At 37.6% G+C, this 17,820-nt stretch overlaps 1 protein-coding gene across 1 annotated transcript; it reads left to right on the forward strand.

The window, feature by feature from the left end:
- The first annotated feature begins 1,763 nt into the window (after nucleotides 1–1,763).
- On the forward strand, nucleotides 1,764–6,625 carry LOC114823219 (uncharacterized). Its single transcript, XM_029098675.2, has 8 exons — nucleotides 1,764–2,004; nucleotides 2,183–2,254; nucleotides 2,809–2,969; nucleotides 3,537–3,818; nucleotides 3,913–4,086; nucleotides 4,195–4,301; nucleotides 4,896–5,239; nucleotides 5,796–6,625. The coding sequence occupies exons 3-8, from the start codon at nucleotides 2,814–2,816 to the stop codon at nucleotides 6,377–6,379; spliced, it is 1,647 nt and encodes a 548-aa protein (XP_028954508.1). The 5' UTR covers nucleotides 1,764–2,004; nucleotides 2,183–2,254; nucleotides 2,809–2,813; the 3' UTR covers nucleotides 6,380–6,625.
- Nucleotides 6,626–17,820: the final 11,195 nt, after the last annotated feature.

Genomic DNA, 17,820 nt, shown 5'->3' on the forward strand with positions numbered 1-17,820 from the left:
TATATAAGATAGACAATTCCATAAATGTTTATAAATCGATTATTGCTTAATGTGAAAGCTTTGAAATACTATTGTGAACTACGAATGGCTTGATCCCTGTTTAGGGTACATAGGCAGTCTAACGAGACGTTAGATGTAGCCATACAATATTTGAAAGAAAAACCTTGTTTGGGAATTGAGCAATGTGAAGGAAATTGGTGAAAATATGAGATTTAACCTTATGATTTTAGTGATTGGATGTTGGTCATAAATTAATGTGGAAGGAATCAAGAAACTAAAATAAGGAAACATAAGTAATGATAGTTAATTAAACTAGTGTTTAGTTGGATTTATCCCCGATAATTATTTTCGAAAATAAATAACTCGGGAGTAGGGTTTTATAGATTGTGCATTTTATGCCACATTATATATATATATATATGTATATGTATATGTATGTATGTATATATTGGAAAAATACTATGATATGGTTGAGTTTTAGATTTGCATTATGGCATATCCATGTGTATACTACTTGCACAAAATTATTATGAAAGCTTTGAAGTGCGAAGATGAACGCGGAACACACAGGTAAGTTCAGGTGAGTTATGATATTAGTTGAAATGATTGAGTTATGGCATGATCACATTATGTTTTAGGCAACTCCAACATTGTTGTACAAGTTGCCTATGAGTTGTATATGTCACATAAGATGCATTTGGAGCTCATAAACCTGCACCCCGGTGTTAGTGCTCCCGCTCGTGGCCAGGGCACAGTCATTCACGTGATGTTCACCTCTCGCACCTTACGCTCACCTTGGATCCAAGGTAGGTACACAGACCTGTCATACAGACCACTATAGGTGGTTCCAACTCATAGGTGACCTGCGATTATTCGCATAGTCTTCACGTGATCCTAGCACTTGAGCGTATTTATTTACACCCAGTCATGTCGTACAGACCACCTTAGGTGCTTTCGACTTGTGTGTAGGTATACTTATTGAGATATGGATAAGTTGTACAGGTCACTATAGGTATACTTATTGATATTGCTGATGAGATGTTGTGTTATGGTATATTTATGGTTTACTGTTGATATACTTTTGATTAAATATTGGTACGTGGTATGATTTTCTAGAAACTATACAGTTGTTGCAGCGAGAGGTTATAATGTTTTAGATGGTTTCTATTAAAATTTCATTTCTAGGGCCACTCACCCTTGTTTTGTTTTCACCCTCCAGGTTTTATTAGCTGAGCTTTCTTATCGTCAAAGATTCGTGGTGATTCTTAGTATTGGAGATTCTTTCGAGGGTACGATTCTTAATCCACTCTACTGTACTTACTTATGCTCTAACGTCAGGTGTGAAGTGGGTTCCTTCCCGCTCACCAGCGCACTCTGGTATTTAGGCATTCTTAGATTTAAATTTATTCACATTTTTTTCCACATCATCACACTTTATGGCTTCGTCAGCTTCTAGGTGTCGACCATCGCAGCTCGATTCAGAGTCCTAGTGGACATTCTGGGTCGAGTGTGTCATCAGTCACCGTTATTGTTTCAAAATCTAGACTTGTAGTAATAGAATTTTTTTGAGGTGGACACTGAAATGCAAGTGATCCTTTCAACAGTGGTAAAAAATGTGTTGAGCTCTTACATGACGATTTGAGTTTAAATTTCGTCGTTGAATAATGTAACATCTAATATAATAAAATCTATTGTTTGACAAAAAGATAAAAAAAAACACCGAAAAACATTTATATAAAATATTACGAATTTGTTTTCCAAATATCACCGGTGCGTCTAGAGTACAGGTAATTATCGTGCACCATACTAGACAGGATTTCCCCGAAACTGTGAAAAACACCATTCCAGTATCCATCGGCAACCACCTTTTTTGAAAGAGTACTCCCAAATTCCCAATTTATCCCAAATCCCAAACCCTAAATTCGAACCAGAAGCTTCAATTCTTTGTAATTTCGGACGAATCCATTTTCTCTCTTCTCTTCAAGTTCGAAACTCAAATTTAAGGTATGAGGTCTACTTTCGGGTTTCGAAATCAGGGAGTGGTTTTGTTTATTCAATATCAGAGAGGTGTTTCAATTGATTTAGGGTTTTGTTCAATTTCCGTTTCATTTTCAGGTTTCAGCTTAAATTTTGGCTTCCGTTACATTGGTTTGATTTTTAATTTTTAATTTGTGAAACGTAGGGTTTTGTGTTGGAGAAGGGGTTGGCCTTTGGATTGGAGCTGTTGTGTTTGCTTCTGTTGCTGGATCGGCAGGTGAAAATCTCAACGTTTTGCTTTCTGTGAATTTATTAGTTTCTTGCTGCCGAATGTGATTTGAACTTTCAACTTTGAACCAACAGAATTAAAGAATGTAATTTATTAATATATATGCACCGGAAAAGGTCATGAAAACATTTAAAAGAAATTCAAAGTATTTGTAGAAAGCTTATGACCCATTTGGTAATGTTTTACAAACCCGAATTCTAAAATATGTTTCGGAAAGTGGAAATGACAAATAGAATTTTTATTTTTGAGATCTGACAATGTGTTTGGTAGCTTAATCCAAGAACAATCATCTGAAATGAAAATCGTGAAAACATGTCTTGCACCAATATCAGAAAATGAGAAAACAGTCCCCAATGCCTTTTTTTTTAAACCTAAACAATTCTCTTTTCTTCTAGCATAGCATAGGGTTTTGACAATCAATCAATCAATCAATCAATCTTTTGTTTCCATTTCTATATATCAAAAACCTTAATTTGTTTCTTGGGAATTTGGATTTATCTTCAATTTTTTATTTTTTGTTCTGACTTTGTTTCGGGGAAAAGAATTGATGGTACAGTTGATGAAATCCGGAGATTTCGGACCAGAACCCCATGCAATGCCGTGTACGGAAAAGGTACCGGTGAAGTTGGAGGTTGAGGAATCCTTAGAAGAGGAACATGGCCCGCTCAACAAACGTTCTAAACCCTCTCCTGCTTTTCAAGAGGTTCGGTTTTGTATCTTGTTTCTGATTCGTGTACTTATTTTTTCTGTGCTAATCATTTGTTTCTTTCCTTCTGCTTTTTCTCTTTGGAATCTGGACCGATTGAATTTTATCCGTTTCTCTTTTGAATTTGTAGTATTATTGAATCAGAAATTGTGGTTCGAAGAAATTAATGTTTCTGGTTGTTATATGTGACTGTCTATAGCTTGGTAAATCTATAAATCTTGTGACGTTAATGATTGAGATTGTTTTGGAAGATTGTAGCGATCTCTTTAGTTTCTTGGAAACTGCACGGGAGGATTATATTTTTTATCTTTTATAGTTCATAAAGTTACCATTTTCTTATCAATTATTGATTCAGTAAACTAAATAATATCTCATGGCCATCAATTGAGATGTAAATATACAAATTTGAGCTTCCTTAGGTAGGCCATAATATAATATTTTGAAATTTGGCTTGTTTGAACTTTGATTATGTTTAGCTGAAAGATTTGATTGGTTCCTTTACATTGTATAAAGTTGATTGTGTTTTGAAATATTCTCTTGCTGGTTTTTCTGACCGAGTTGCAGAGGCGTATTGGGGATAATGCGTTTGCTGTCCCACCTTCACAGTTCAATCCACTTGATGAGCCTAGCCCTTTGGGTCTGAGGCTGAGAAAGAGCCCATCCCTATTGGAGTTAATTCAAATGAAGCTTGCTCAAGGGAGTGCTGCTGCAGCTGGAGCTACACAGAGTGAAAATCTTAACTCTGGAGTTAAAAAGGAGTGTAAAGCAAATGCTCCATTGGGGACAGCGGATAAGCTGAAGGCTTCAAATTTTCCAGCTTCACTCTTAAGTATTGGGAGTTGGGAGGTACTCATCTAAACTAGTTTTTAAGTTATTTATATTTTGACATATTGAGTGGATTCATTTGGCTAAAAATTTCTGAAACTACTTTTGGATGAAGTATAAATCAAGATATGAGGGAGATTTAGTGGCGAAGTGTTACTTTGCTAAGCATAAGCTTGTTTGGGAAGTTCTTGAAGGTGGTCTCAAGAGTAAAATAGAAATCCAGTGGTCAGATATTATGGCTCTGAAAGCAACTTGTCCTGATGATGGACCTGGTACTTTGACTGTTGTGGTAATGTTGTCTTTCCTTTCCTATGTTCTCTGTATGTTGTGTGTGTGTTCCTCAATATGATTATGTTGTATCTGAATTTCTTAAGTTAGTGCTCCGTTCTATTTACAGTTGGCTAGACAACCCCTTTTCTTCCGGGAGACTAATCCCCAACCTAGAAAGCACACCTTGTGGCAGGCAACAGCAGATTTTACTGACGGACAAGCTAGCACTTATAGGTAAAATTCAACTGGTGATTGCGATCCTTACTAACATTTCCTTGCGAAAAAGACCTTAAATTTAATTTGGCTGATGTCACTGTTAAGCTGTAAAGTTCCCACCTTTTATTTTCTTTTGTCATGTGTGTACACTTGTGCTATGCTTTCACCCTGCTCGATACTATTTTTAATTTTTTTGGAATGTCTCAGATGTGTTCCTTTATTGGCCGGTGGTCTCAGATATGTATTTTCTAGGCGGTGGTCTCAGATAACAAGAATGTATTATTGGTGATCTCCTTTGATGGTTAATTGCTGGATTCGGTTGACACGTGTTTTTCTTTGAATGTTTATCTTGTTTTTATTAGTAACTCGAGTTTTCCACCTGATGTTGATAAATAAACTATGTTTGTGCCAATACTTGTCCAATTGTGAAACTGTGGCATGTTGTATGACAGAGAGTGCAGATACTCCTTGTGACTGTTAAATTGATATTTGGGACATGTTTTCAAGAGACATTTGTTTTCAGTCTATTTGAAGGCGCATCAGCCATATGTTCAGGTACTAAAATTGATGCTGTGACATTTATAGACAAACTTTGACATTGTTGTTTTACAGGGAACATGTTCTGCAATGCCCACAAGGGTTATTAAACAAACATTTTGAAAAGCTTATCCAGTGTGATACACGACTTTGTTTCTTAAGCCGGCAGCCAGAGATTGTTATGGAATCACCATATTTTGAACCACGCTCTTCTGCTTTTGAAGATCCAGGTGAATCCAAAAGCCATGGTTTTGATCAACTGGGGAATGGACCGAATCGTAAAGGTTCCTCTGTTGCTGGTTTCCAAGATATAGACTCACCATCTGCAAGTCAGTCATCTTCTTTGAAGGTTGACCAGCAGGATACAGCTTCTATGACAATCGAATATCAGTCCAGAGAAGCACCTTCCCCCAGCTCAGGTATAATAAATTGACTTGGCTTTTCTATATAGCACAATATTTATAAGGATCATCTTTGTTTTTTCTCTTTTTGCTTCTAGTCTCTTGGTTGCCATCATGTTAAACAGAACTAGAATTTTTTTTTATTTTTTATTTTTATAATTTTATGGCCCAGTGGGTTGCTTCTTGGATGCCTGGAATATAGGTGTATACCTGGACCTTATTCATATTTCTTTTAACTGACCGTTTTAATTCACAAACTGTGGAGTGCAGAGATTCTAGATTTCCTAAATATAACAGGACTTGGCAGATGTTTTTCCTTAATATTTGTGAAGTCATTTATAATTCAAACATTGTTTTGAAATTTCATTTGATGCTGATTTGGTTTGTAATCCAAATCCTGGTATGATGTTTATTTTGCTTGCTTACCACGATTCAGGTTTAAAGTTTTGTTTTATTTTTCTTTATGCCTGTCTTCTGTTGTCAGGGGTATAGGTTTTCTTTTAAGCTTTAGGTAAATTTGGTATTTATTGTAGTCTATTAATCATTGAATCACTAATTGACTTTATCCTTTTAGTTATGGATGCTCAGGCAATTGATGGAAATTGCAGCTTCGAAGCTGTTGATTCCAGGGGGAGCAGAAATTGGGAACAAATAAAAGTGCCTGGGCTTCAGCCATCGATGTCTGTGAGTGATCTTATGAGTCACATTGGAAACTGTATTTCAGAACAAATGACTTCTGCTGATCAACAGTCAGAATACCAGGACATGCTAGAGGACATTGCACAATACCTGCTGAGCGACACCCAATTTACAACAGCTTCAGATGAGAAATCCCTCATGTCAAGGGTCAATTCTCTTTGTTGCCTTCTGCAGAAGGACCCTGCTGCAGCTCAAACGCAGGTTGATGGTGATAGTCATGTTGAAGGATCGGGTAATGTAAGCGATGTTCGGCCCAATTACACTCCTGACAATAAATCTGGAGCTGATGTCAAGGATTCTGAAGAGGGTGTTTCTGACGGGAAGAAGGCATCAGGCATGTCAAGAAAAGACTCCTTTGCGGAATTGCTGTTTCATCTGCCTCGGATTGCCTCGCTTCCCTCACTTCCGAAAGTCTTGTTTAACATTTCTGAAGAAGATTGCGAGAGCCAAGCTAGATAGATGCCTTATTTTAATCCACAGCATGCAAATTGGATAGAGAACTTTTCTTCTCGCTGTTTCCTTTTCACAAATGTACAGAGTAAAGACATGCTGGCGGGGTTTAGTGTTGTTTGGTGTCCTGTCACCGTAGCATGCATCATCTTGAAAAGTTTCAGGATTCGGAGATTTATATTGATGAAAAATCCTAAAGGTCTCCCATTGTAAAAATCCACCTGTTATGGTTAGGCGTTGTATTCGTTTGTCTCTCGTCCTCGTGCATGTTTGTCTCGCGTTCTTGTCCTCGTTTGTCTCGTTCTTGTGCTCGTTTGTCTCCCTGTGAGACTCATCAGACACATTGATGAACATCGTATGATATTTTTCTGTTTGTAAATTGTGTTCATCAATTCAATGTTCATTGTATTTTAAACTGATCCACCGTGAAGACCAAGTAAACGAAGAGTAATGCTAAGTAGCCCAACATTTTGGATTAAATTTGTAAACAATGTAACGTGTCACCAATCAGAAACAGACACATTCATTGACCTTCAGTAATTTAATCATCAATAATTATGTCATATGGTTTACAAAGTATAGGGTTTAGGGTTTAGGAAAGCAAAGCTAATCGTGTCCAAGCATAATATTCAATGGGTTAATCAACTTTTTATTCAAGACGTCAGGAACTGTTTTTATGATGTGTAATACAACATCGAGTGAAATGAGTAATGAAGCAATCCACAAAGATTATCTACAACAAAATGGTGGTCAATGAGTTTTGATAAAATTGCCAGCGTCTTCCAAAAAAACAAAAAAAAACAAAAAAAACAAAATCTCCTACTTCTTGACCTATTTAGGTTAGCACATCTTACGCTTTTTAGGTTTGATGTTATTTTCAAATGGCTTATTTTTTGGAACCCCATCTTGATCCAATTTGTTCTCTGGAACTCAAACAAATCACTACTTTACTACCTGAAACTCAAAATTCACTACACCTTACCTTGCTTTCATTTCTTCCATACAAAACCTGTTGTTTCAAGTGCGAGTTAGAAACATGGAAGGATGAGAAAAATATTCTCCAATCATAATTTGATCTGATTTTATAAACTTCATAATCACTCATTCATGGACGTAAAAGGTTTCAATCAAGATTTTCTTCAGAAAATCATCTTTTGATTAAACAGTCCGTAGAGCGAGCCAAATAGCCAGGGAATCCTCTTTGGTTAGGCACTTCTGTTATAAAGCTTCGAGTATATGTCTTCAAATGAAGATCATGGCAGAGGCTTATTCAACTCTTCCATGCCATTGTTGGCTTCAATGGTTTCTCAGCTTCTTAATAGTCAAGTAAAGATTCACATCTTGTACCCACATAAAGTTGTTTATATTAGAAACGTCCAAATTAGAGAAATCGAACTCGTGATAGTTCATCAATCCACTGAATGGAGGGAACATGATTGTGATTAGTGTATGAGAAATAAACCTCCATAAGCATCAAAGTTAGAACATTCGGGTTCTAAGACATGGTTTACATGAAAAACTTTGGGTTTCCATGGGGTGTATTACTTTATGAAAACTTCGAGTTTTAAAGGCACTAAATTTGAATTTATATGTATCAGGCTGCATGTATGTCCAAGGAGCAGAAGCCCAGCAAATTGGGGTTGGAACTCATTGGCCAACACATATCGAATATGGGTTGGGTTGGTCTAAGCAGTGGGTTCAACGGAACCCTAACGCTGATGGTGGGGATGTTGCCGTTCTTCATTGCAAATCATGCCTCATAATCAATCGAGGAGGCAGTTGGATGCGCTTTCCAATACAAAAGTCTGGGTGTCTAGAAGGATTTCGATGAGATTTCAAACGGAATTCTCTATCTTCGTCGTCGTGGCCAACGGTCTAGCCATGGGTGACGTCTTCTAACGTTGCTGGTGTCCATCATCCATGAGGAATTGGTGATAGGGTGCGGCTGCGAGTGTTAGGACTTTACTATAATCCCCCTTTGGTATGAAATGAATTAAACTTTATCTTTTCTCTGCATCTTTTCCTTTTCTCTATTATCCTTCTCCCTTAATGCGACTAGAACCTACCATTTGGTATCCAGAGCCCAGGTGTGCATCCATAGGCAAGAGCAAAGCATCAGTGACAATGGCTGATGTGTTCGAGACAAAGCTTGACCGTGAATTTCAGCAACAACAAATGTTCACTCAACTCCAGGAATTTCAGGATTCAATGACGATGATGAACCGCTGTAAGAATAAGGTTGAGAATTAGATAGAAAAATGACTTTGAGGCACGTTAATACGTTTTCCTTAAAATGATATTCGCCCCCACTCTAATATGAGTTTGCTAACGGGTCTAAAGCAAATCACTTCCAGGATACAACAAAGTTTGGAATTTTAGTTTAGCAAGAACTAAAATTCCCTTAAAATCTTCTAAAATGAAACTGTATGATTTTGATGGAGAGAAAGAGGATAAGAAACTATTGTTTAAAGAATTGTATATAGGAATATGCAGCCAACATGGGCTATATATAGATTATATGGTGCCTGTTGAACTTAATTCAAAGTGTGCATAGAAAAGTCACTTCCTTCAACTAAAAGTGTGTGAAGATCAAATAGATCTTTCCAGCATCCTTTCATTCCTACCGAATGGATGAAAGCCTACTGCCTTTTCATATTTGTGCCTTTCATCAAAAAGGCGTAACCTTTTGAATGAATGATCCAAGGGACATATCCCTTGTTGTGCTACGGAACTGCAACCGTGCTTCTTCAATCCAAGAGACATGACATGACACTGCAGCCATGCTTCTTCAATTTCAGAGACATGTCAATTCTTAGAAAAAGGCACGGCCTGCAGCTAAAAGGCATATCACTGCAGCCTTTCTCCTTTTATCCCACTGTCAACACCATATATATATATATATTAATGAAATACACCAACAAACCTCCGCCGTGACGATCTCGAGCACCATCTCGCCGATCTATAGCACTCTCTCACTGATCTATCCATCCACTATGTTCGGTAGGAACAATTTCAGCAGACGGTGCTCGAAAAACACTGCTCCCTCAAAACCTAGCCCCTACCCCAACTTACCTCTCAAAACCCAAATGGCTCCATACCCATTTCTCTTAGATCCACCCCCTATTCTGCCGTCCACAACCCCATCCTTCAACCCACGTGGGGCCTCTCACCTTTCCAACCCATCACCACTACCCACCCTTCTAGAACCCATATGGCCGTGAGACCGTTGTCTCTCTTGTACACCCTTACCATCACTTCCACCATTCACCCAGTCCAGGAGTCGTCCCTCCACTTCCCAGTATCTTCCACAACCTTCTAGTGGCTCACCTCTCCTTCCCTTGACCCATAAGCCTTACTACGCCTATCCATACCAACCCTCTTCCCCTACCTTTTCTGGACCTAAACACTTAAAGTTTGAGCTTCCTCATTTTTTTGGGAAGGATCCCTATGGATGGGTTGCTATGGCCGAGGAATTCCTGGATTATCATAAGATCGAGGACCGCCACCGAGTGACTGTGGCCGGTATGCACCTCGACGGAGACGCTGCCCATTGGCTCCGTTGGTTTAAAATAAGGTTTCCTCTCTCATCTTGGGCGACATTGACAACCCAATTTCTACAACATTTTTGGCCGACATATGGCGTTTTCTCACATCACCTAGACAGGCATGGTTAAGACATATGTGGCCCATTTCATTTGTCTCTCGTGTCGCACTCCAGATTGGACTAATGCCCAACTTTTGGGGGTTGTTCTTAGGGGGTCTCAAAGAAGAATTACAAGATGATGTGCTCGCTCAAAGGCCTTCCTCCCTCGCTCGGGCCATTGAACTCTCTCGGATTTACAAGCATAAACAGGGGAATTGTCCGGCTGTGCACTCTCGCTTTTCTTGTCTCTCACCCCACACCTTTAAACTTTCCTCATTCTCTCCAACCAACCACTCTACCGTACCTTCCACATTTTGGCTGGCTTCATACAAACCACCCTCCCACCCCCTAAACCGGTTCTACGGCTCACCTAAACCGAGATACGCTCCCGACGTGAGCAAGGTCTTTATTTTAATTGTGATGACTAATATCACCCTGGACATCGGTGCTGACAGTCTTATATTCTCATGCTCCTAGCGGATGACGACGATCCGGATCCTGCCACAGAACCCGACCTGGTTCCATCACTCCTAGTTTCGGTAGAACAACCAGAGAATCCTATTGCCCTCAATGCTATTTCCTCCACTAAGCGTTCCTGTGGTAAAGCAATGTGGTTGGAGAGGTTCATTCTCCAGACACTGTTACAAGTGTTCATCAACTTATGGCTAATCAAAGCTTTTTGGTTGCCCATATGGTGTTGAATATCGATGCATCACGAAAGGAGGCGGTCTAGTCGCAACAGGTCAGTATTTTCGTACGAAGGGCTTGGCTCACCAAGTCTCGATGTGCCTTTAGGGATACGCATTCCGGAGTGACTTCCACATTTTGGTGGTCGCAAGTTGCGACATGGTTCTCAGGGTGGATTGGTTAGAGACCTTAGGGTTAATTGGATGGGATTTCCTACTCAAGGTCATGGAGTTTTCAGTGTAGGGGACCAATTATAGATTGGTGGGCTCTCCCACCTCGTCCACACCTTTCCCCTCACTGCCGAAGAGTGTTGACTCATTCATCCAACCTTTCATATGTCACTGTTCAAACCAAAACTTGGCACACAAACAGTAGCATCTTTAACTCTGTCGTCTATTTCCTCGGATGGATATTTCATGTGGTTTTCTGAACAGATCCTGCAACGTGGCATGTTCAAACGTGCCGATAAAGCCGTCACTTGTTGGTTAATCAAATAGGAAGGTATTCCGGAGCATGTCGCTACTTGGGAGGATGCTGACTCGATCTTAATCCGCTTTCCGAAGTTTGTCTCCTGAGGACATGCTTGTTCTAAGGAGCGTGCCCTATTAGGACTTTACTATGACTTAGCTAATTTCCTTTAACTTGTAATGGAGTAATATATATATATATATATGGTGACTTAGCATTGGGTTATCAAGGTCTTTTGTCTGTAGTGACTGATGTGGGTATTTACAATCCCATTGTAATCCCTATTTAGGTACAAAATGAATTAAACTTTATCCTTTCTTTGCATCTTTTCCTTGTTTCTGTTATCTTTCTCCCTTGGTGCGACTGGAACCTACCAGCGAGTGCAATGTTCCTTGATTCCATTAAGGACGATGATGTCTTCCTTGTGTGCTGGTGCTAGGAGCTGCTAGCTCCTCGGCTTGGTTTGGCTCGTTTTTGTGGCTGTAAGCCATGACTTAGTGAGCTCAGGGACTTGGCTTAGGAAATTTTAGGATTTTTCTCCTTTTTTAAAATTATTTTTTAGGGTTTAAAAAACCCTAGTTGTTGCTTCTATTTTCTTGTTTTTCTTTGATCACAAATTCCACATAACGATTTTATAACTTCCGTATGCATGAACATATATATATTGAAAAATATATGCAATATACAATATATGACACACCCCGATCCGAAATGTCCAGTAGGACTCCAAATCGAGCTATGCTGGCCGACACTTGGAAGGTGATGAAGCCATAAAGTATAATGATGTGGAAAATGTGAATAAATTTAAACCTAAAAGTACCTAAAGACAAGAGTGAGCTGTGAGCAGGGATGAACCCATTTCACATGCGACATCAGAGCATAAGTAAAGTACAGTAGTGTGGATAAGGATCATACCCTTAGAGGTAGCCACCTATACTGAGATTTACCAAGAATCCTCGTAGATATGAACTTTCAGCAGCTAAAACTTGGAGGGGCGCAAAAACAAAGGTGAGTGGGCTTGAAAATAAAGTTTTTAATAAAAACCTTTTGAAAACGTTATAACCCCTCGTCGTAAAACCCGTATAATTTCCCAGAAAATAATAATACATACGTATATAGAAATCATGCTCGAGAGTAGTGAAAACCAAGTATATGCTAGCCGAAGTCACCTAACGTGACATGTACGGCTGAACCTATAGCTCATTAACCAATTCCTGCACACGAGTCAGAACTACCTAATGTGGTCTGTACAACAAGCTGGGTGTAAATAAATACACTCAAGTGCTACGATCACGTGAAGGCTATGCGAAGTATCGCAAGTCACCTACAAGTCAGAACCACCTAATGTGGTTTGTATGATAGGCTGGCAGGTGCCTTTGATCCAAGGTGCGTGTACGGTGCGGAAGGTGAACGATCACATGAAGGCTGGCCTTAGCCTCGAGCAACGCACTAACATTGGGGTGCAGGATAATGAGCACTAAATGCATCTAAATATAACCATACACACTGCATTCACTATCATCAATATGTACTCACCTGAAGCTTACCTGGGCGTCCGCAGCATCATGCAATAACATGCATATCTATACTAATGCATATACTAAAATGTAATGCAATTGACATAGCAATTAAAAATGTAAATCCATTTAAAACAATTTCTGGGAAAATAGAAAACATATATACGTATATATAGAAAACTAAAAGCCCACTCACCTGGAGTCCGCACTACAACTCCCTAGCACAAACATCAAGGCGTCACAAACGATCGACGCCTAGAACAATTATCAAATCATGTCTTAGAATTCTTATCAATAGAACATATAACTTACATCCTATTCCGGAAGATCCGTATGTCGGATTCCCGATCCGTAAGTTTCTAATATCCTCAAATATTATGTATTATAACGTATCAAAGTTTGATGACGATCCAACGGTCGAATCGTTGATTCATATAATTATCAAGTAACGCACCTTAATCAAACTAGATTCACAATACTCAAATAACATCATATAGATATCAAATATGAGATCAGGATATCAATTTAGTGTAAAAATAGCATCGGCGGCTCAATGACCCTGCGCCGCCACACGCACCGCCGTAGGTGGAGGTTGGCAGCCCCGACTCACCAGAAAATTCAACTATTTCTAAAAATTACCAAATTTTATAGGAATGAAGATCTCTATGAGTGGAGCAAGTTTCATACCTGTGACTAAGGCCAATTTGGCCTGAAAAAGCCTCAATTCATGAAAACCCGCCGAAAACCCTTAAAATTGGGGAGTTGTTGATTCGCCACCACAACGAACTCTGATGCCTCCGCCAAAGCTTGGGCCTTGCTCCTGGGGTTGAGAGGAGTCTTTTGGTGGTGATCATCGACTGTGAAACTCATCGGAATCACTGGAAAAGGTTAAAACCGCCGGATGCCCCTATGGGTTTGTGGCTTTGATTTGTGAATTTGAGTAAGAAATTTGGAAATCTAACACTACAGAGATGTAGGGGTCATCAAGGGATTTCCATGGACACCAAGACCACCCAAAACGGAGTTTGTACGAAGGAGATATGAGCGGGTCAAGTTGGCAAGTCGGGTGGAGAAACCGGGTTTTGCCGGTTCTCTCCTTCTCCCTTCCCTCATTTCCCTCCTTTCTCTCTTCTCTGATTGGTCACCCTAGACCTGAGATTCGTGTCGTGTTTTCCGTGTTCGTATCGTTTTCGTGTCATACCCGATATCTTAACAGGTCGTGTCGTGTAACACCCGTTAAAATAAACAGGTAAAATGACCCGACCCGAAATCGACCCAATAATATTAACATGTAATATGACCTGACCCGTTACCCGTTAAGGAAAATATATTTTAAACCAATAAATAATCAAATGAAAAACATAATACTAAATAAGTATATACATACCATATTGTCACATCCAAAACATAAAACACATTTTTCTTTTAAGTATATGTTCAGTTACCTAAAGTCTTTAATAGTTTTTTAATTAATGTAGAAGTGTAAAAAAATATAGAAAAAATTATATAAACACTCGTAATGACAAGGTTTACAACTTTCATGAAGAGCTTAACATCAAAATTTGCATCTATAATTATATAAATCATAGATCAAAATTTAACCGTTGATTGTTGTTTACATTTACGCTTCATTGTTCTCATCAAATTTTGTTTTCTTTCATATTTTCTCTTTTGAAAACTTGATCTATTACAGGATGCAAGAAGATGAACGGTTTGGATCGTTGATATTATATTTAGAGTTTTACAGTTAGTGAAAATATTGCTTGATGTTTATAAAGTTTCTACAAACTATATGACATCGACTCATATTTCAGTTAACCGTAAATATCGAAACGTGATATCAAAGATCTGAATCGTTCATCTTCTTACATCCGTCATATGATCATGTTTTCAAAAAAGAAAATTTAAAAAATGGAATTCAGTAAGAAGAATAAAGAGTAAATGACAATCGACGGTTAAATATAAATTTAAGGTTTATGAATTATAGTGTTGGATTTCGAAGCTGACCCCTTCATGAAAGTTGTAAAGTTTGTCACTATGAGTGATTTTATATTTTGTTTTACATTTTTTACACTTCCACAATAATTATTATTAATTTTATTAATTTTCCCTCAAATAAAAAACATTATTCATGAACGTTTGGAGGATTTTAAAAATCTAAACGATAATGTAAGTGTAACCATTATCTACTCGTGGAGGAATAATGATGAATCACGAGTGTTTATATATTATTTCACATTTTTCATACTTGTATGTATGTCTTCTTAGTTCTTGCCTATACAAATACTATATTAGTTTATTTTAATGTTGGACAACAACATGTTAAGTAAAATTTATCCTAGTAATGATAATAAGAAACTCTCATAATAAAAATAAATAATGACTAAAACTTTTTTTAAACTTATATAGAATAATAATACAAAACTATATATTTAATATAGAATATATTGTATATATTAATATGGCTATTGTATTTTATAATAAATCTTTTAGTAATTAAACTTTAAAATTATCAAAATAAATTTTTTCTTAACGGGTCGAAACGGGTTACCCACGTGTTATCCGCGTGTATACCCATTAAGAGCCCGTTATTAACAGGTTCTTAACGGGTCACCCGATAATGACCCAATAAGTTATCGTGTTGACCCGAAACCTGTTATTTTCGTGTCGTTTTTGAATCGTGTCACTGTGTTGTGTCAAAAACTGTCGGGTCTAGTCACCCTCTCATCTCTTATTTTCTGATTAGTCCGGTTCCTCCCTCCTTTCTCTCCTTTATATTGCATCTCCACCGCCCATCCTTTCTGCCTTTAAATCTGGGCCATAGCTTTCCAGATTAAGCTAAAAAAATCTAGAGCTTTCTAGAAATAATTAATTTACTAAAATACCCCCAACTTTAAACATTAATATCTCCTTCGTTATAACTCCAAATTGCGTTCTGTTTGCGCCCACGCTTTCGTAGCGATGAGTACTACGAGGATATGCCAAGAAAATGAGTCTAACATGAAATGACAAGGCAGTCAACAAGAGTCAACGTCTATGCCATGAAGGGCATTTTCGTAAATTCACTTATTAAAATTATATAAACCATAAAAATTGGGAACGGGTCGTTACAATATATATATATATATGAATGTATAGGACGGTAAATGTAAATGAAAGTGATTTTTGCATCATGGGAAATGTTTTCATGCATCATGATCTTTGAAAATATCAAACTTGAATTTTAGGAGAACCTCATTGGCATAAAAAAAAATCGAGCCTTTGAATTAGTAGAATATCCTTCTCGAAAGACTGAAATTCCATCTCCAATGCATTGTATCACATTCAACAAAGAAAAATTAAATTGAATCAATAGTATGTATTAATTCAATAAAATAATAAGTTAATCATACAAATAATATTAGAATGTAACACTCCCCTGATAGGTGAACAAACTCCCTTTAGCACAGCGTCAAGAGCTTGCTGATAACGTGCTATAGGCCTATTTAACTAAACAATAATTGAGATAGAGGGTGCGGTATAAAATATAGGGAATTGGGTGAATTCTGAGGTGTGATTTCTCACTCTATTGTGCCTTTATTTATAGTAGTAGGAAGGTTAATTCCTTACTGCAATAGGATTACAACTCTAATAGGATAATATCTAAAGAGATGACAGAATCCCAAAAGGATTTCCTAGAAGTTCTGCACACCTTTGTTAATTTTTATCAACTAATTCTTCTTTAATTTATTCAATCTCAATTTTAGAAATAGTGACAAATATCTGAGAGGATCAAGTGGGTGCCATTTCCTCCTAATGATCAAGCAAAGAAACATAAATCTTTCACGATATAATTGTGTTACGAAATGATATATTAGAACACATTGTTTTATGTGATGAAGTATTTTACTGTAGTTGGGAATGAAAATCATAAAAAAATGATGGTAGTGGTGATGTTGAAGAATACGTGTATAGAAGACTAGTAGAGAGTTTGTTGTACTTGACAACAGTTAGACCAGTATCATGTATGTCGCAAGCATGTTGCCCAAATTTATGATGCCTAAAATTCACTATGGAGTTGCAAAGACGACCCTTAGATGCATACAAGGTGCCACTGTGTTTGACATTAGGTATGAAAGGAATATTGAGCCAAAATTGTTGGGTTATGTAATAGTGATAGGGGAGGCAGTGTTACTGACTTGAAAAACACATATGGTTGTAATTCTAAACTTGGAATTGGTGTATTCTTTTGGGCGTTTAACAATAAGAAATTAATTGCTCTATCAACTGCGGAGGCTGAGTATGTGTTTGCATCAATTGCAACTTCTCAACTAGTATGGCTGAGAAGAATTATGCAAGACTTTGTTGAGAAACAAGAATCAACAACTCCTATTATTTGTGATAACAAGTCTACCATTGCCATGAGCAAGAATTTTGTTTGTCACTGCAAATCAAAACATATTGCACTGATACATTACTAAATTAAGGGTGTCGTTGAAGAAAAGGAAGTGGATATGGTTTACTGTAGGACAGAAGAAATTGCGGATACCTTCACCAAAGCATTACCAAAAGATAGATTCATCTACCTAAGAGAGCTTCTAGGTGTGAAGCAAAAAGCATTAAGAGGTAGTGTTGAAGTTAAGACTCTGCTGTTACTTGTTTTGATGTGTTAACTAAGTCCTATACATTTGGTAATTTGCTTTTCTTTATCATGAGATATGTTTCCACTTGTATGACTCAGATCAGTTGTAAGTTGTTGCCTAATGGTCTTAGGGAGTTGTCCTAAGTGAAAATTATTTCAGAAGTGAATTATCAGAAAAACATCTATCGTGTGAAACTCCCTCTCTCTCCTCTCTCTGCTCTCTGTTTTTCTTCTTCTCTGCCGCAACTTGCTTCTTTCACATCTTCATTTTTTTATACGGATGAAATATAGTCTAAATCAAACATCTACAACAAAATGCTGGCCAATGAGCTTAGATAAAAATGTCAGTTTTTTTTTGTATAAATTTTTTTCTTTCAAAAACAAGTATAAATTAAACGCCGGAGTCATATAACTCAAATCCCTACAACCATAACCGTATAAAAAATAAGTAAGGCACAATAAAAAAACTATTATCATTAATTTGTCAATTAATCAATAAAGAAGTAACTGATTC

The sequence above is a fragment of the Malus domestica genome, chromosome 13, assembly GCF_042453785.1.
Source record: "Malus domestica chromosome 13, GDT2T_hap1".
Classification (NCBI taxonomy): domain Eukaryota; kingdom Viridiplantae; phylum Streptophyta; class Magnoliopsida; order Rosales; family Rosaceae; genus Malus; species Malus domestica.